Genomic DNA, 17616 nt, shown 5'->3' on the forward strand with positions numbered 1-17616 from the left:
AAATGCCTCAGAAAAATTGGTTCAGCTGAGTAGATCATTTTGGTAGCAATAAGACGTCATTATGAGAAGTTTGAGTGGAGAGATAAAGAAAAGTAAAGAAAATAAATGAGTGTGTGAAAAGTAGATGAGCAAAGCAGACTTTGTTTTACCAAAACTGGTGCAGTAATGTCTTTAACCTTAGCTAGCTCCTCTTGTGACACAGTAGTTGTAGACAGCACAGCAGATAAGATAAAACCAGGACAACTTTTCTTTTTACTGTAAAAAGACTTTATTACATTCTTAAATCCACATATTTTATCACCATTGTGCAATAACACTTAACCGTGTTAAAACCTCTCGGACTTTATATCCATAACATATCTTAAATTATTTCTTATTCAAATCTATAATGATTCAATAATAATAATAATCTTAAAATAGCGTGGACATATAATAAACAGAAGGATCATGACAAAAGTGAAACTTTCAGGGAGACACCGTTAAAAACGCTCTTTAAAAAAATAGAATTACATCTCTCCAAGACAAAAAGGACACTAAACTGTGAGGAAAAAAACAGAACATATAAGGATAAAAATTAAGTCATAAAAGATCACAACAAAACCAACACAAGATTCAGAGATTATAATCCACCTTTTATATTTGTTTTTTATATGTACTTTTTCTTAATATCCTATCTTAATCTATGACTCAAACTCCAAAAATATTTGCAATAATTATATCAGATAGGGGTAAAATCTTTGATACTTCTGAAATCAAACATTCACAAGAATATGTATTATACACAGTGATCAAGGTTTTTAAGGTCTGCTATGTTGGTGCAAGGTGTCTTTGCTAGCTTGACTAACTGCAGACACTGTAGGACAGAGAGCCCAGCTATCTCCCTGAGTAACTCTAGACGGAAATGTTTGTGCAGCTCTTTAGCACTGTCCCCTGGACAGCTTAGGCCTGCAAAAACTACAAAGACTGCTGATCTGACAAATCAGCATGTCTAACATTCGAGAACTCAACACACAAAGTATTGCACTTTGTTACAATCTCCAAGTGTCATCTGGCCATGCCAGCTGATAGCTGACCTGTGTAGTGGTTGGCTGTTTTTTTTGGTATGTTGTATTTTAAATTAGGTTACTTGTTGTGCTGCAAGGTTAACTGTGCTGGAGTGCTAATGAATCATTATCCGTAATACATGGCAACAAAGGCCCAACATACTGAGAATGATGGGAAAGACATTATTGCACAATCCCACCATGCCACTGTCTTGCGTACCCAGAAAAGGGTAATAACCCTTCATACTTACAAGATATAATATATACTGTAGTATGGCAAACAGCACTGTTCCAGCAGTGCAAACCTGGCTGACATATTAAATAGACATAAAACATACGTCGTGATTGTCTTAAAATGAAAAAAAAAACAAAAAAACATGTTTTCTTTTCTTGTAGCTTCTTTAAGATAATGGCAGAAAGACACTTGTCAGAAATCTAATATGTCCCCTTACTATTAAGGTTTCATCTGAAGACACCCTTGTGTGTCTCCAGAGACCTTACTCCACATAGATATTTAAGTATTTAAGATAAGTAGGTCATCAAGAACCTCAAGGTATGGACTGCTGTCAGAAAAGCAGTAGAAGTATAGTTAGATCCAGCATTTTATTTTGCTTTAGTCTTCTGTCCAGTTTTAAGAGCATAGTTATATATTTTAAATTGTAATCAGCATCAATGCATAAATACTAACTCAGGGGGGTAGCTGATGGCTCTGTCAACCCTTTGCTTTGCCGTGTAGTGTTTGTGGAGGGTGAGGTAGTTAGGGAGCAGGGGTGAAGGAACAAAGGATATAATTCTCCAATCAGAACACCATGGCTGCCTGGGACAGCACTGCCTGCCTGACCCTGAATCAGTGAGAGTTGGTGCAGACAGTAAATCCCCTCTAACTGATGTCAAAGGAGCTAAATTAATACCGGCACCCACCTGTTCACTTTCTTTTCTATGCCCCACTGTTTTTTACTCCAATAGTCTTTTGAAAACTGCTGGTTGAGATGCTGCTGGATGGTTTGTGTAATGGCACTTTGCTGTGAAGGGGGCTGTGGTGCACATAAGAGCACGTACTGAAACCCAGCAGGGGTCAGTTTGCCCACCTTGTTCAGGTCGCTGATCTACAGTGGGAGGGTGTATCTAGCATTTGTGACTGGTTAAAATTGGTTTCACAGATGGCAGTTTGAGTGCAAACCCGCAAAAATGTGTGCCAAGAGTATATTTTGGATTCAAGAGGACTTGTAAGTGCTAATTATGTGTAAGTTTATTTTCCCCAACAGCAATCTTTCTATCCCAGACCACCAAAGATTGGGCAGGCAGTGTCTGATAGAGACCTGAGCACAATCATAAGATTTCCCCCCTCTCACTCGTAATGACTTCACGGCTGTTCTCATCTTACAGGATTGTATGGATGTTTTTATACTGTGTTTAAGGTAAAAAAGAACTTAAAGGAATACTTTCACGAAAGCTCTGTGATTACTCTCCCTCTCTCTAAGTGGCATTTGCATAGGGAAAAGGAATAAGGACTGAGGTCACTGACTGTATTAAAAAAATAAAGAGCCCACCTAGGTATATCAGTGTCCAGGGTGTGCCAGTAGAAATTTTCTACAAAGATCAGGATAAGTGCTATATTTTGTGCTGTGTGTGCAAAAGATTGTAGGTGCACAATGGCAGACTCATGCAGTTTGAAAAACCCTGTCTGTTTGTGAGTTTGATCATGGTCCCTTTAAACAGTTTGTTCATTCATTACAAAACTGCAAAATATGGGCACTACCAAAAAGATAGAATGAAACAAGAATATGTTACTAGACTGACAACAGACACAGGTATCATTACTGCAAATCTCCACAAAGTGGCTGAGGATTTTAAGTATGTACATTCTACAACAAGCCTTGGGCTGTGCTGAGCGGTTAAAGGGAAAAGGGTTACATTCAACAATAGCTTACAGGAACTGTGAGAAACGCTGACATTTATATAATAAAGGAATTCAACTGAATGAGCGGTTTAATGTCTCCTCATAGAAAAATAGTTTTGAGAATACAAATCATGTAGGCTACTCATTAGTTATTTCTGTTAAAAAGAGGAAACATGTGCTGAGTAGCCAGCAGCAGTTCCTGTGGTGTTACGTCGAAGCTGATCGGAGTAGCTTGCAGGGCAGGAGGTGAGGAGAGTGTGTCCTAAAGTGTAGCGTGCAGGATTGTCATTGAGCTGCTGGTTGCCACATTTTCTTCTCCCCCTCCCTACACCTCAGTGTTTCTATTTAAAACATTCTAATTAGCTGAACAGTTCTAGCCCTCTGTGGAGTCTGGGAAGGTGATCTCACTGCCAAAAACTTCCCTATACAGAGGGGGAAAGGTGTACGCCGTCTCAGGGTGAACCAGACGGAAAAACTCCAGTTTGTCAATATGAAGGTTGCAGATGGATTTCAGTATGGGAAGCTTTGCCACCATCTAGAGGGGGAAGACAAAAGAGCAGGAAGAGTTAACACAAAATAAACATGAATATGAATACAGTAGTGAAACAAAACATAATGTCTATTTTTTTTTTTTTTACAGTAAAGGCAATGTGATGTCTTTTACCTTAGCTAGCTTCTCTTCTGATGCACCGTCTTTTTGTAGGCAGCGCTGCAGAGCCACGTAGACTTTCTCTTGCAACTTCTGGATCTTCTGAACATCTGTCAGCCAGAGTCGGTCTGAGGGAAATTATAGTCGGGTCAAGTTAAGTCAATACTATTTGCATAGCACATTTAAATCAGCATGAGCTGTGAAATCACACAAATATATTTCCTTAAGTTGCCCAAAGTGTCTTCATGCCTACAATTTGAAACTCTACAGGTCACAATGTATGGTCATCGAGAAGAAGAATAGAAAATGTAATGAGCAGTACATGTGTTTTGGTATATAACTTTGGCACTTTGCTTATACTTAATTTCTGAAAATCTCTGAAAAATACAACACATTTTTCAAAGACATTAAATCAGGCAGGGACTATTTAAAAAACCTGTCTGACACTCTCTGTATGATGATTTTCATACTTCACTGTTTTGAACTAAAATCAATGTCTTAGCTGCAAAGGAGGAATACAAAAATATATATGTTGCTTTATAAAATCATCATTGCGAGGTAAATAATGCAAACAATGAATATATTGCACTACAATACACAAAAGCATTAATATGATCCATGAGGAAGTGTCAGACAGGCTTTACTGTGCCACTTCAAATACTGTGCCGTCAACATGGGTGCAACATTGCCAATAAAGGTGTGTTATGAATTATCATCTCACAATATGCAAATCTGAAGCTCATTTAAACCTGTTTTTTTCCTGTACGTCATTTTTAAAAGAAATGTAGACTCTCTTTTTTCTAAAAAGTATTAAATAGCTTCGATACCATACTTAGATGTAGTAAAGAGGCTATTATCTTGAGCATGCCCCTCCCCCCTTGTTGTTGTGTGTTCCTGTTTGCTGTTCCTATTTAAAACAAAATGTTTCAATTTATTAATTTAATATGATCTCACCTGGTGAGAGCAACACAGCAGCACTGAAGAGAGCCATCTCTTCCTCTGACATCTGTATACGACTCAGGCTTTTAGCTAAGTCAAAAACTGCATTCACAAGGTCATCACAGCCTGGGGGACGGAGAGAAAGAAAAAGAAAGTCAGCTTTAGGACAGAAACAGGTGACTGTGTTGATCTGGATACAGATCATACAGAAAAAAATACCTTGAAATCAATTGCCCCCCCTTTCTTAAGTTTATACTTCCTAAGAAAGAGAGATTGTCATTGTGTTGACTCACCAAGTGCTTTGAACAGATGAGCAATGGCAAACTTCCCATCAAAGAGCATAGTGTTATTGATGGGGTTGTAGGCCCGACACATACGGATGAGAAGGACGTCCATGCAGCCTGAGGACACACAATAACAGAAGAACCACATTTAAATTGGCAGAAAAAAAAGAAATAAAAATAATTCTGGACTAAAATGTCATCTTTTATACACAATATCAAAGAAACCAAAAGGGAACAGAGCAACAACCGAGGAGGAAATGTGTGTGCATGTATCTTGGCTGTTTTAAGGAACTGTTCTATTATTATTACAGGTGATGTTGTGGTTTTTGATCAGTGTTTCAGTAACAGCAGTGATACTTGCAGGAATGTGTTCCTGTTTGTTTGTGTTGATAACTTACAGAAACGCTCTTTGTATCTTTATCAAATTAGGGAAGAAAATACCTTGGCTGTTATTCAAATCCACAAATGTACTATTTGACTGGCTAATTTATAGTTCTGGTTGTTGAAAAGAAAGCATCGTTTTCAAGTTTATCTATAAATACATTTCATATAGGCCCTTGGGATTCATTAGTTCACACACTTTACAGCAGGATGACCTAAAATGGTAGCAAAGAAAGAGCAGCACGGTTTAAACAAGGGCTATCATTCTTCAGAGGCAGAACAAGTTTTCAGGTCACTCTGCATGCATGTGATTTTAACTCTGTGAAGTCAGCTACCAAATTGTGGGTAATATACTGCTCATATGACAACAGTTATCTTTGTCACGCATAAAAGCCGGCTGAGTAATAAACATCAAACAAGAGCTGTCCTGCTGGAGGCACATCTGTTGTTAAAAAACAGCTCCTGACCTGTGGCTATACACAGTGTAAAGACCTGATTTAAGATTGCAGTGTGTGTGTGTGTGTGTGTGTGTGTGTGTCATGCACTGACCTGCTTTAAGGAGAATAATCTGATCATTCTGACAGAGATCCATGAAGCCGGTGATGCGCTTGGCAAACTCTACCACATACTGGATTGCGTTGGTGATGTGAATGGCACATTGTTGCCACATAACCTCAGCTGACTGCAAGAGAAAAACAAAAGCTTTAAAAGAACTGCAACGCCGGACAAGCATCATAGATCGAGGGTTGTCTAGTTGTGTTATCTCTGTTTAAGATTAGGATTTCCTGTTGTCCAGTTTGAAAGTATTTGTTGCATCCCCTTAGGAAATGTGTGATAGAAATGTTTGTATTTACAAACCCTTAGAGTAATAATGAACTATGATGATAAAAGGGAAGAACTTCTTCATGTTTGAGTTGCTCTCTACAAGTTTATCGATTAAATTGTAGTAAGTCTTAAAAAAACATTTATTTAATTGTTATTTAATCCAAGATTATTAGTCATTTAGAAAAAGATATAAACATGTTTTGAAGTCTGACTTTACAGTTTCTATGTCACAGATTAAGGTTGTTTAGAGTCCAGATTTTTTGGATCCATGGTAGTGCCTTATAAAGTGTATAATTGAGTTTCTACTGTCTTATGCTTGTTTCTCATGTACCTTGGTCTGGTATGAGCGTGTCTCTTCAGGGCTATACAAGGTCCACGCCATCCTCTTCAGCTCCTCTGTGCTGTACTGACTCGTCTCAATATGGGACTTCACCACACTCTGGGTTAAGCGCTCTGAAAAAAACGAAAGATTTATTACATATTTATTTTTCTGTTCAATTTGCACTCTGATTGCTGAGATTTTTACGAAGGAGTTGGGATCTGCAGGACTTATACACACCTATTTCAAGCAGGGAGCAGCCCTCAGGCAGTGGGTTGAAAATAGCATGTGAGAAGAGTCCAGATTCGTGCAACAGCTGGTACTCATGCTTGATGCTGTGGTTGCCATCTACGAAGTCCAAGTTGGTCTGTTCAGGTGAACTTTGAGAGGATGAGCCGCTGCCTGCGCTGCTGCCCAGCATGTCCAGGTTGCAGTACTCTCCTCCTGCGTCCTCCGGAGTCAGTGGCAGGTCAAAGAGCATCCCTTCTGGCATCGTTGTGATGTCATCCAGATCGCTGAGTGCCGTGCAGGAGCCTCTTCTGTAGTTGCGGCCAAAGTCGGCCAAGTCACTGTTCTCCTCCTGGGCACCGACTCCTACGCACTCCTGGGATTGCTGATGCTTCTGGACCTCTGCGTACAGGCTGTCACGCTGCTTTTTGGACATTCTGCCGAACTTGACCGCTGCAACAGGAGTGTAAATGCAAAAATTAAACATTCAAGAAGGTATGGTCTAGGCCAAACATAACATGACCCATTCAGTGATAAGAAAAAAGTGTGAGGTGGAAACTCTGAGTTAATTAAATATAGATCGAGTGGCTGAACTCACCATCACGGCTCATGCCCAGAGCGAGACACTTCTGCAGCCTGCAGTGCTGACAGCGGTTACGGTTGGTCCGGTCAATAAGACAGTTTCTCTGTCGTGAGCAGGAGTACATAGCATTGTTCTGCTGGCTGCGGCGAAAGAATCCCTACAGACAAGAAACATCAAAATGAAATGTGAATCAGTGCTTAAGATTTGGGGATTAAGATGTACAGGAGAAATGTAACAAAAACACCTAACATCTGTAGGACACCAATTTTACAAAACTTCTAAATAAAACCAGGTGGGGGAGATTGATGATAGCTCACCTTGCAGCCTTCACAGGTGATGACACCATAATGAATTCCTGAAGACTTGTCCCCACAGATTTTACACGGAATCACCTCTATTTGAGCTGGAACAAGAGATAAATTAAGAGAAATTAGTTAAATAGAAGAAAACAGTTAAACAAACTCAAATTACTTAGGTATCTCAAAACACAGAATACTGTATTTATTTCAATACCTTAGACAAGTACAAGTACTGAAAATTATTGTCAGACTAATCAATAAATAAAGATAACGAGTGAGGATCATGTTTGAAGAATTTATACATTTCAACTGTCACCCAATTGCCATCTACATTAAATATAGAAACCCAGCCCTCAGCTATGTAACATTCAAATATACATTTGGCCTCCATCCAATAGGATTGCAAATACAGGCTTCTGTATTTCAATCTCCTTCTAGAAACATTTGACATTTGCTTTTTAGGCCTACTATGCTCACAGCAAATATTGTCAGTAACACACCTATGTCATATTTAATTAAGTGGGCAACCTATTATAAACAATATTGACACTGTTTTTTGTTTTTGTTTTAAATCAAACTGAGAAACAGTCACTGCCTTGTATGAAACATTTCCCATTGAAGCTGGCATCACTTAAAAGTTACTGACAAGAAATTCAAATTTGACTTGACAGATAAATCTGTTGTTTGTGTATATAAATGTCTGAAATTATGCTTATCATTATGGCAATGTGATAATTCTGCAGGATTGGGAAGACATAAACAAAGTATCCAAACACAGTGGATCCTGCGATTGACAGAGCAAAGTGATTAGACATCATACACCTTGTTTTTATAGTAGAAGCCTGAGCCTTCTTACCAAGGAACAGCCTGTTCTTTTCATTACGTTGTTTATCTAAGTAGCTGGGCCTCCTCAAGCCCAGAATAGCAGGTCAATTGCATTAGCTGAGGCCCGGGGTTATAAAGTTTCACTTCTCTCACTCTCTCTTGGACTCTCCTTCTCCAGGACATTTAAGTATTCAAAGGCATACTGTTGTGCTGAAGCCTAAAATTGTTTACATAAAACATTTGCTTGTTACTGTGTCAACTGTGTGCAAAATTTGATTTAGCTCAGGCTGCAGGGTGCGCCAAACAATCCCTAAACCACCTTTGTTATGTCACACAGGGTATTAGGTAACCTGTAAATCGCAGTGATGGCTTATACCGGCCATCACTGCGCTTCAGAAAATTGCTCTTGTATGAAGTACTGACAACCAACCAATCACATGAGTCACAGTGTGTGACATAAATGCGTCACACAATAAGAAAAAGCTAAAATGTGACTGACTTTCCCCCAAAAGTCCTTCAACATACTCCTTCCACAAAGATTGTCTGTGCAGAGAAGGTGACATGTTTGAGTGTTTCTGTTCGGTTGAATTCCTAGCGGATAACCCAACACAACTGAGGGATATAAATAAATAAAGGGCAATGGAAAAAAAAAATCCCTTTCTCCATTGCTCCCTTTATCGCTCCCCCTCCGGAGCCTCAACCCCCACCCGTCAGCCTGTTATATAACCGCCGTCTGGCCGCATTCCATGAACACACTCATTCAAAGGTGGTTGTCTTGGCAACAGTGTGATGCTCCTCCCTCACCCCCCTGCACTCCCATTGGCTGCTGAGTGGGCGGCTTTGTCTGTGACTTGCTGCCTCACCTGCCAGTCAGCTGAGCAGCACAGTCAGGCCCAGAGAGCAGGAGCTGCTCCACTGACACAGTTTCCCATTCAGCAAAGGGGAGGTGCTTGTGGTGCCAGTCTCACATGGAACACAACCTGGTTTCTGCCTATTTTTTTTTTAGGTTGAACTAAATCTGGCTTAAGCAAAGGCAGGGAGGAGTTTTGTTTTGGATGGAAAACAATGTAAGGTTTGATAATTATAAGATGGATGACCAGTTGAAACTGGCAGGACCAAACTGCTCCACTGTAGATTTTACAATGTGTGCAACATCTGGAAATACTTTAAGAAACATCCAGTACAGTACACTGCCGCAGAGGGAACAAATGTATCTAATAGTAGCCTAGCGCTCAACTTGTTACAGCATGTCAAGTATTTGAGTGAAATTTCAGCAGCGTATGTCCTTCACCATAACTCTATTTTTACTCTGGTGCAGTGTGCTGCCCAGAGATTCCTCCTGCTCCTCTTATCTATTGGGAAATGAATGTGGCACAACATTTAGATAAATGAATCTTGCACAACATTTAGATAAATGAATCTTGCACAACTTTTATTTGCACTGGAGTGTTCGCTCTATCTGTGAGAATATAATGTTGAGATTTTCAATGACAATTTGTTCTTACACAAAATGTCCTCACACAAAGAAGAAAACACAAATTGTAACATAGTTATAGTACCAATATAACTATTTTAACACGTCAGCTTGGCCAGGTGCATAATAGATTTAAAGCATAAATGCAAAAATGTTTGTATGAAAAGGAAGATTTATTGTGCAGTGCCAATGTTAAAATACCCATCCAGTTTTTCTTCATTTTAAAGAGGCGTCTTTTTTGACATACATGGTTACACTAATAGAACCTTTCAAATCAAAAATGTATGATGACTTTAAATCGCTTTCTGTGTTACTCAGTCAGTGTGTCAGTTTATGGTGGTCAGCACTTTTCTTCAGCACTGCTGTAAATCCTCTGCAAGGGAGACTTTGCCCTCTTATCCCAGCTAATCAAACACAGTCCAAGGTCCTATTTACTTTGCACTTTACTTTTACCTGACATACTGTATACTTAACCTACAGTTTAAGGGGCTTCTTACCCACTATGAAATTACCAGCTGGAAGGTTTTGCACGGTCAGGGTTTGAAGTTAAATTGCTAAATATGTCTTCTATTCTCTCTTTCTACAGTCCTCCATGTTCAGGGCCTTAACTCCCCTCTGCACATCTCCTCTACAGTATGTGAAAAGTAAATGCTTTTTTTTCTCCTCCTCCCACTGACAGAGTACACGTATAATATAATATGGCCTGACATAAACCCCAAAACTTTAAAAGATGCAACGCAGATTGAGGTAGTTGCTCAGCAGGATAAGCATAAGGAGCATGCATTAAACATTTCTCTGAACTGAAGCCATTGCTAAAGTACTTTTAGACAAAAGGAGTAATGTTTAACAAACGATTTAAAATGAGAAATGCTGCAGTCAAGAAACAGGAAGAGGAGGCCTCAACTAAAATAAAATATTTACACTGTCTCATTGGCGTTTCATGGTGTATAAATAAAAAGACCAAACAAGACATTTGGCTGGAGAAAATCATATTTCTCATGTCGAACACTTTAAAAAAAATGTTTTCCCTTTTTGCTGGAAACTATCTCTCTCACCATATTCATAGCATTTCCATTTGTACACATGCTAAAAAGGAATTAGCAGTATGGCTGTAAAGCAAACCAGATGAAGATACTGCAACAATTCTTTGTGCAATTTTATTTTCATTTTTTCCTGCATTATTTCAGTTTTATATAACAGGATATCATATTATTGATAATAAAATGATTGGCTCTTTTGCTGTTTTGATAAAACTAAACCTTGAAAATATTTGTTTCCCTTGACATTATTATAAATACTTCTTTCTCACTTTGCGTATGATGTTGACATTTGCAGGCTGAACATCAAAACTACTGTATGGCTGCAAAGTAACCTGGATTCACACACTGTGCATCTTTAATCCCTCACCATTGATCAGAGGAGAAGTACATTTACTTGATCATGTTGTGTATACAACACCCAGCCCAGACCCAAGTTAGCCTCTGCAGCTAAAGCAAATCTAGATTTAGGAATACAGATCACAGCCTGTAAGTTTGAATGTTGCTTCTTACCACAGGAACACATTTTGCAATCAGTCACCTTGAGTTTAAATTTCTTTAGGTCCACATGTTAAGATTTCCATGACGCATGTTTTGCAAATAAAAACCAAAGATTAAAAAAATAAATAAGTCAGAACGACTTTGCCTTAAGATACTACACCACAAAAACAGAAATCTAATCCTTTGGAGTCAATATGAACATTATGGAGCTGCAAATAGAAATGTGTCCCTGATATGCCAAAGAGCACAGGTCCATTGACATTCATCTTTTGTTTAACATGCAGGCAGGGTAAAGAGTTAAAGCTATAGATAAGGGGAATGTAATCTTAGCATGCAGTTGTCAGAGAGAAGGGGCACCTTGACACATACTGTTGCTCCATGTGAACTTCCCCAAGGCTGCACACTAAACTGATAGACGCTGAGCACAGCAGTGGCCTTGGGGAGCAGCGTTCCCTCTTTCTGCTGTACCTTTGATCCCAAGCTCACTGAGCGCCAACGGTCGTATTTCGTCCTCAGCTCTGCACACAACTAATGCATAAAATCTTAGGGTGTTTTATTCAAGTTTGTTTAGTAGATCGTGTTGCATCTAACCTGTCCAACCTGTTTGTGCAACAGGTGACAAGAATAACTCCTATGCAAAAGTGCAACAGCTTTGTTGCTTGGAATGTATCAGGTATTAAGGCAACTCAGGAAGAATACAACTATAAATGTCTTGTGAAATTCATACTCTTGCCTGTAGTTAATTTCCCTCAAAGCATTCAATGAAAACTGTGTATTACATTGGGAAAAACATGTTTTTTATTCTAAGAAAATCGGTGCTTATCTGGAGTGACACACGCTCTGGTTGGTGTAAGTAACCTTAGCTGGCAGAGGAAACTGAGCTTAACTGAACCCTGCTGTGCTGTATGGTTACGTGTGGGCTTGCTGTGCCCATATCCTGCTTGTCACAGCAGTGCTTGCTTGAACAACATAACAGCAAAAACACATTTTCACTGTTATGTAGCCGACTTGAGCTAGAAATCCTTCTCTTAAAAAAAATCTTTAAAAATATATCTATAGGCCTATATTTAAAGGCACCTGCATCTTGCAGAGTGCATTAAAAAGAATCAGCTCTAGTGCTGATCATAGCTGCAGTGTTTCAGAGAGGAGCATTTTGCCCTGCCGACTGATTTAAATTATCAAAAATGTCTCATCAGTAATGACGACAAACCATGTCCTTCCACCCCCAGGCACACACACACACACACACACACACACACACACACACACACACACACACACACACACACACAATAGCTGTAATCTTTAATGACAGAACTAGGTCAATGGAGCACTTCATCTCTCTCTCCGCCATACTGATGACGATAAAAACATAAATACTAATGAAAACTAATTGTCAAAATCACACAGTGGGAAAAAAAAAAAAAAAAAAAAAAAAAAAAAAAAAATATGGTCACCGCTTTAAGACAACTGTGAAACTGATTGGATCATATAAAAGTTAAAAGCAAAGTCTATTAAATTATAGGCCTATATAGAAATTGAAAACAATTCTTACAAAATATGGGTATTTATTCACGTAAACAAGTGCTGTCAGAAGATATTGGTGCGGGTTGACAGCCTCTGAATCACTCCGCTCACTCCCTCTCCTCCCCTCCCCTCTCCTCTCTGTCTTACATAACCAGAGCCGCTAAACAGTGAAATAAAGTAACACCGTTTCAACGCATTCCTCTTTCCTCACGCAAAACGAAGCAAGTGCTCTAAATGTCTACAGTTTACACAAATACGTACACAAGTTGAACATTTCCTTTTTAAAACATGTTTTGCGAAAATGGTCAATATGTGAATATTCTTGAAAATATAATAAAATACGCCCTAAAGACTTTAAAGGTGCTCAAGGAAACGCATTCAAAACTTCGAGAAGGATTTATGTTTCTCCATGGCGTTTATTCCCTCAAGAGCCTGCAGACTACGCACTTCGGACTCTGTCTCAAAGCAGTGCCTCCATCAAAACTCAACGCAAAAAAAAAGTTATTGACAAACACCAGGCAAGGAGAAATTCGAACAATCGTAAAAAATAATATTGAACTCACCTCTCATGATGGCGGTAGAATATTTTCAACTCTTCAAGTCATACAACTCCAGTTGGAGATGAAGCAAAGAAACACTGACAACGACGCGCACGTATTCGCTCCTAACAGGAGCAGCTGAAAACTGTCACAACAGCAAATCCTCATATGGATTTTCTGCAGACCTCAAACAAATAAAAGCAACGCTTTGATTAACTTAGCTACTTTCTGACAGTTCTCGCAGTCTCAGAGGTGCTGTGGTGACTAAACACAATAATAACGCAGCAGCTCCTGGTTCTTCAGCTCTTCTCCTCTCTGCGGCTCGCTGTAACCTAGTTTCGGCGCGTGGACAACACAAGATCCTCCTCATCCCGCCTCGTGTCCCGTGAGCTGACGCGCGCGCCACCCTCCGCGCGCTTTCAGAAGGACTCGCGTGCGTGGGAAAGTGTGGCAGTGTGTCAGTACAGACCGACAGTCAAACGGCGTGGGAACTATTTAATAACAAGACTAGAGTTTTATGTCACTGGAGTTATTTACCCTTAAATAATAAGCTCCACCCACCACCCCACAACTGCTCCTCCATCAAGAGACAATTTAGGTTAGAGAAAGACATTAAAAGCTCTCTATAAAAGTCATCATTATAGTGTACATGCAGAAAATGTAAATAGAGATATTAAAACAGACTTTTAAAACAGACCCCCCCCCCCCCCCCCACACACACACACACACACACACACACACACACACATACACACACAAACTAATAGACATCACTATCAGCAAAGAGAGAAAATGCAGCTTTAATCAAATTTCTCTTTATTTTTTGATGCATCCCGTTGTGGTGGCCAAATGCAAAAATCACCACACCAAGAAATGTTAGTTGCAATTGTCCCTGTTAAACAAGTAAATTAGTTTTAGGTTTTCCAAAGCATGCTAAGAAAATCATTTATTCTACTTTCAACTGGTTTTTACTCAATTAACAACAATATGTCAATATAAACGTGAAATAAAATGATGTGTGTGTATGTATATGAATATATGTATGTATGTATGTATTTATTTGCATGTTTGTATGTATGTATGTATGTATGTATGTATGTATGTATGTATGTATGCATGTATTTATTTGCATGTTTGTGTGTATGTATTTATTTATTTGTATGTTTGTATGTATGTATTTATTTATTTGCATGTTTGTATGTATGTATGTATTTATTTGCATGTTTGTATGTATTTATTTATTTATTTGTATGTATGTATTTATTTGTATGTTTGTATGTATGTCTGTATATATGTATTTATTTATTTGCATGTTTGTATGTATGTATTTATTTATTTGCATGTTTGTATGTATTTATTTGCATGTTTGTATGTATTTATTTGCATGTTTGTATGTATGTATTTATTTATTTCTATGTATGTATTTATTTGTATGTTTGTATGTATGTCTGTATATATGTATTTATTTATTTATTTATTTGCATGTTTGTATCTATGTATTTATTTATTTATTTGCATGTTTGTATGTATGTATTTATTTATTTGTATGTTTGTTTGTATCTATGTATTTATTTATTTGCATGTTTGTATGTATGTATTTATTTATTTGTATGTTTGTTTGTATGTATGTATTTATTTATTTGCATGTTTGTTTGTATGTATGTATCTATTTATTTATTTATTTATTTGCATGTTTGTATGTATGTATTTATTTATTGTATGTTTGTTTGTATGCATGTATGTATGTATTTATTTATTTGCATGTTTGTATGTATGTATTTATTTATTTGTATGTATGTATGTATTTATTTATTTGTATGTTTGTTTGTATGTATGTATGTATGTATTTATTTATTTGCATGTTTGTTTGTATGTATGTATGTATGTATTTATTTATTTGTATGTTTGTTTGTATGTATGTATGTATTTATTTATTTGCATCTTTGTATGTATGTATTTATTTGTATATATGTATTTATTTATTTGCATGTTTGTTTGTATGTATGTATTTATTTGTATGTATGTATGTATTTATTTATTTGTATGTTTGTTTGTTTGTATGTATGTATGTATGTATGTATGTATGTATTTATTTGCATGTTTGTATGTATGTATTTATTTATTTGTATGTATGTATATATTTATTTATTTGCATGTTTGTATGTATGTATTTATTTGTATGTTTGTTTGTTTGTATGTATGTATGTATGTATTTATTTATTTGCATGTTTGTATGTATGTATTTATTTATTTGTATATATGTATGTATGTATTTATTTATTTGCATGTTTGTATGAATGTATTTATTTATTTGTATGTTTGTATGTATGTATTTATTTATTTGCATGTTTGTATGTATGTATTTATTTGTATGTTTGTTTGTATGTATGTATGTATTTATTTATTTATTTGCATGTTTGTATGTATGTATTTATGTATTTGTATGTATGTCTGTATTTATTTATTTGTATGTTTGTATGTATGTATTATGTATGTATGTATGTATGTATTATGTATTATGTATGTATTATGTATGTATGTATGTATGCATGTATTTATTTGCATGTTTGTGTGTATGTATTTATTTATTTGTATGTTTGTATGTATGTATTTATTTATTTGCATGTTTGTATGTATGTATGTATTTATTTGCATGTTTGTATGTATTTATTTATTTATTTGTATGTATGTATTTATTTGTATGTTTGTATGTATGTCTGTATATATGTATTTATTTATTTGCATGTTTGTATGTATGTATTTATTTATTTGCATGTTTGTATGTATTTATTTGCATGTTTGTATGTATTTATTTGCATGTTTGTATGTATGTATTTATTTATTTCTATGTATGTATTTATTTGTATGTTTGTATGTATGTCTGTATATATGTATTTATTTATTTATTTATTTGCATGTTTGTATCTATGTATTTATTTATTTATTTGCATGTTTGTATGTATGTATTTATTTATTTGTATGTTTGTTTGTATCTATGTATTTATTTATTTGCATGTTTGTATGTATGTATTTATTTATTTGTATGTTTGTTTGTATGTATGTATTTATTTATTTGCATGTTTGTTTGTATGTATGTATCTATTTATTTATTTATTTATTTGCATGTTTGTATGTATGTATTTATTTATTGTATGTTTGTTTGTATGCATGTATGTATGTATTTATTTATTTGCATGTTTGTATGTATGTATTTATTTATTTGTATGTATGTATGTATTTATTTATTTGTATGTTTGTTTGTATGTATGTATGTATGTATTTATTTATTTGCATGTTTGTTTGTATGTATGTATGTATGTATTTATTTATTTGTATGTTTGTTTGTATGTATGTATGTATTTATTTATTTGCATCTTTGTATGTATGTATTTATTTGTATATATGTATTTATTTATTTGCATGTTTGTTTGTATGTATGTATTTATTTGTATGTATGTATGTATTTATTTATTTGTATGTTTGTTTGTTTGTATGTATGTATGTATGTATGTATGTATTTATTTGCATGTTTGTATGTATGTATTTATTTATTTGTATGTATGTATATATTTATTTATTTGCATGTTTGTATGTATGTATTTATTTGTATGTTTGTTTGTTTGTATGTATGTATGTATGTATTTATTTATTTGCATGTTTGTATGTATGTATTTATTTATTTGTATATATGTATGTATGTATTTATTTATTTGCATGTTTGTATGAATGTATTTATTTATTTGTATGTTTGTATGTATGTATTTATTTATTTGCATGTTTGTATGTATGTATTTATTTGTATGTTTGTTTGTATGTATGTATGTATTTATTTATTTATTTGCATGTTTGTATGTATGTATTTATGTATTTGTATGTATGTCTGTATTTATTTATTTGTATGTATGTATGTATGTATGTATTATGTATTATGTATGTATTATGTATGTATGTGTTATGTATGTATTATGTATGTATGTATGTATGTATGTATTATGTATGTATGTATGTATTATGTATTTATGTATTATGTATTATGTATGTATGTGTTATGTATGTATTATGTATGTATGTATTATGTATGTATTATGTATGTATGTATGTATTATGTATGTATGTATTTATGTATGTATGTATGTATGTATGTATGTATGTATTATGTATGTATGTATGTATTATGTATGTATGTATTTATGTATGTATGTATGTATGTATGTATTATGTATGTATGTATGTATGTATGTATGTATTATGTATGTATGTATG

At 35.6% G+C, this 17616-nt stretch overlaps 1 protein-coding gene across 1 annotated transcript; it reads right to left on the minus strand.

The window, feature by feature from the left end:
- Positions 1-1571: 1571 nt before the first annotated feature.
- Positions 1572-13771, minus strand: rorca (RAR-related orphan receptor C a). Its single transcript, XM_061033279.1, has 10 exons — positions 13378-13771; positions 7469-7554; positions 7167-7308; positions 6581-7021; positions 6353-6474; positions 5746-5878; positions 4825-4932; positions 4547-4657; positions 3608-3720; positions 1572-3478 (listed from the first exon to the last, which is right to left on the minus strand). The coding sequence occupies exons 1-10, from the start codon at positions 13382-13384 to the stop codon at positions 3317-3319; spliced, it is 1425 nt and encodes a 474-aa protein (XP_060889262.1). The 5' UTR covers positions 13385-13771; the 3' UTR covers positions 1572-3316.
- Positions 13772-17616: the final 3845 nt, after the last annotated feature.

The sequence above is a fragment of the Labrus mixtus genome, chromosome 3 (assembly GCF_963584025.1).
Source record: "Labrus mixtus chromosome 3, fLabMix1.1, whole genome shotgun sequence".
NCBI classification, from domain to species: Eukaryota; Metazoa; Chordata; class Actinopteri; order Labriformes; family Labridae; genus Labrus; species Labrus mixtus.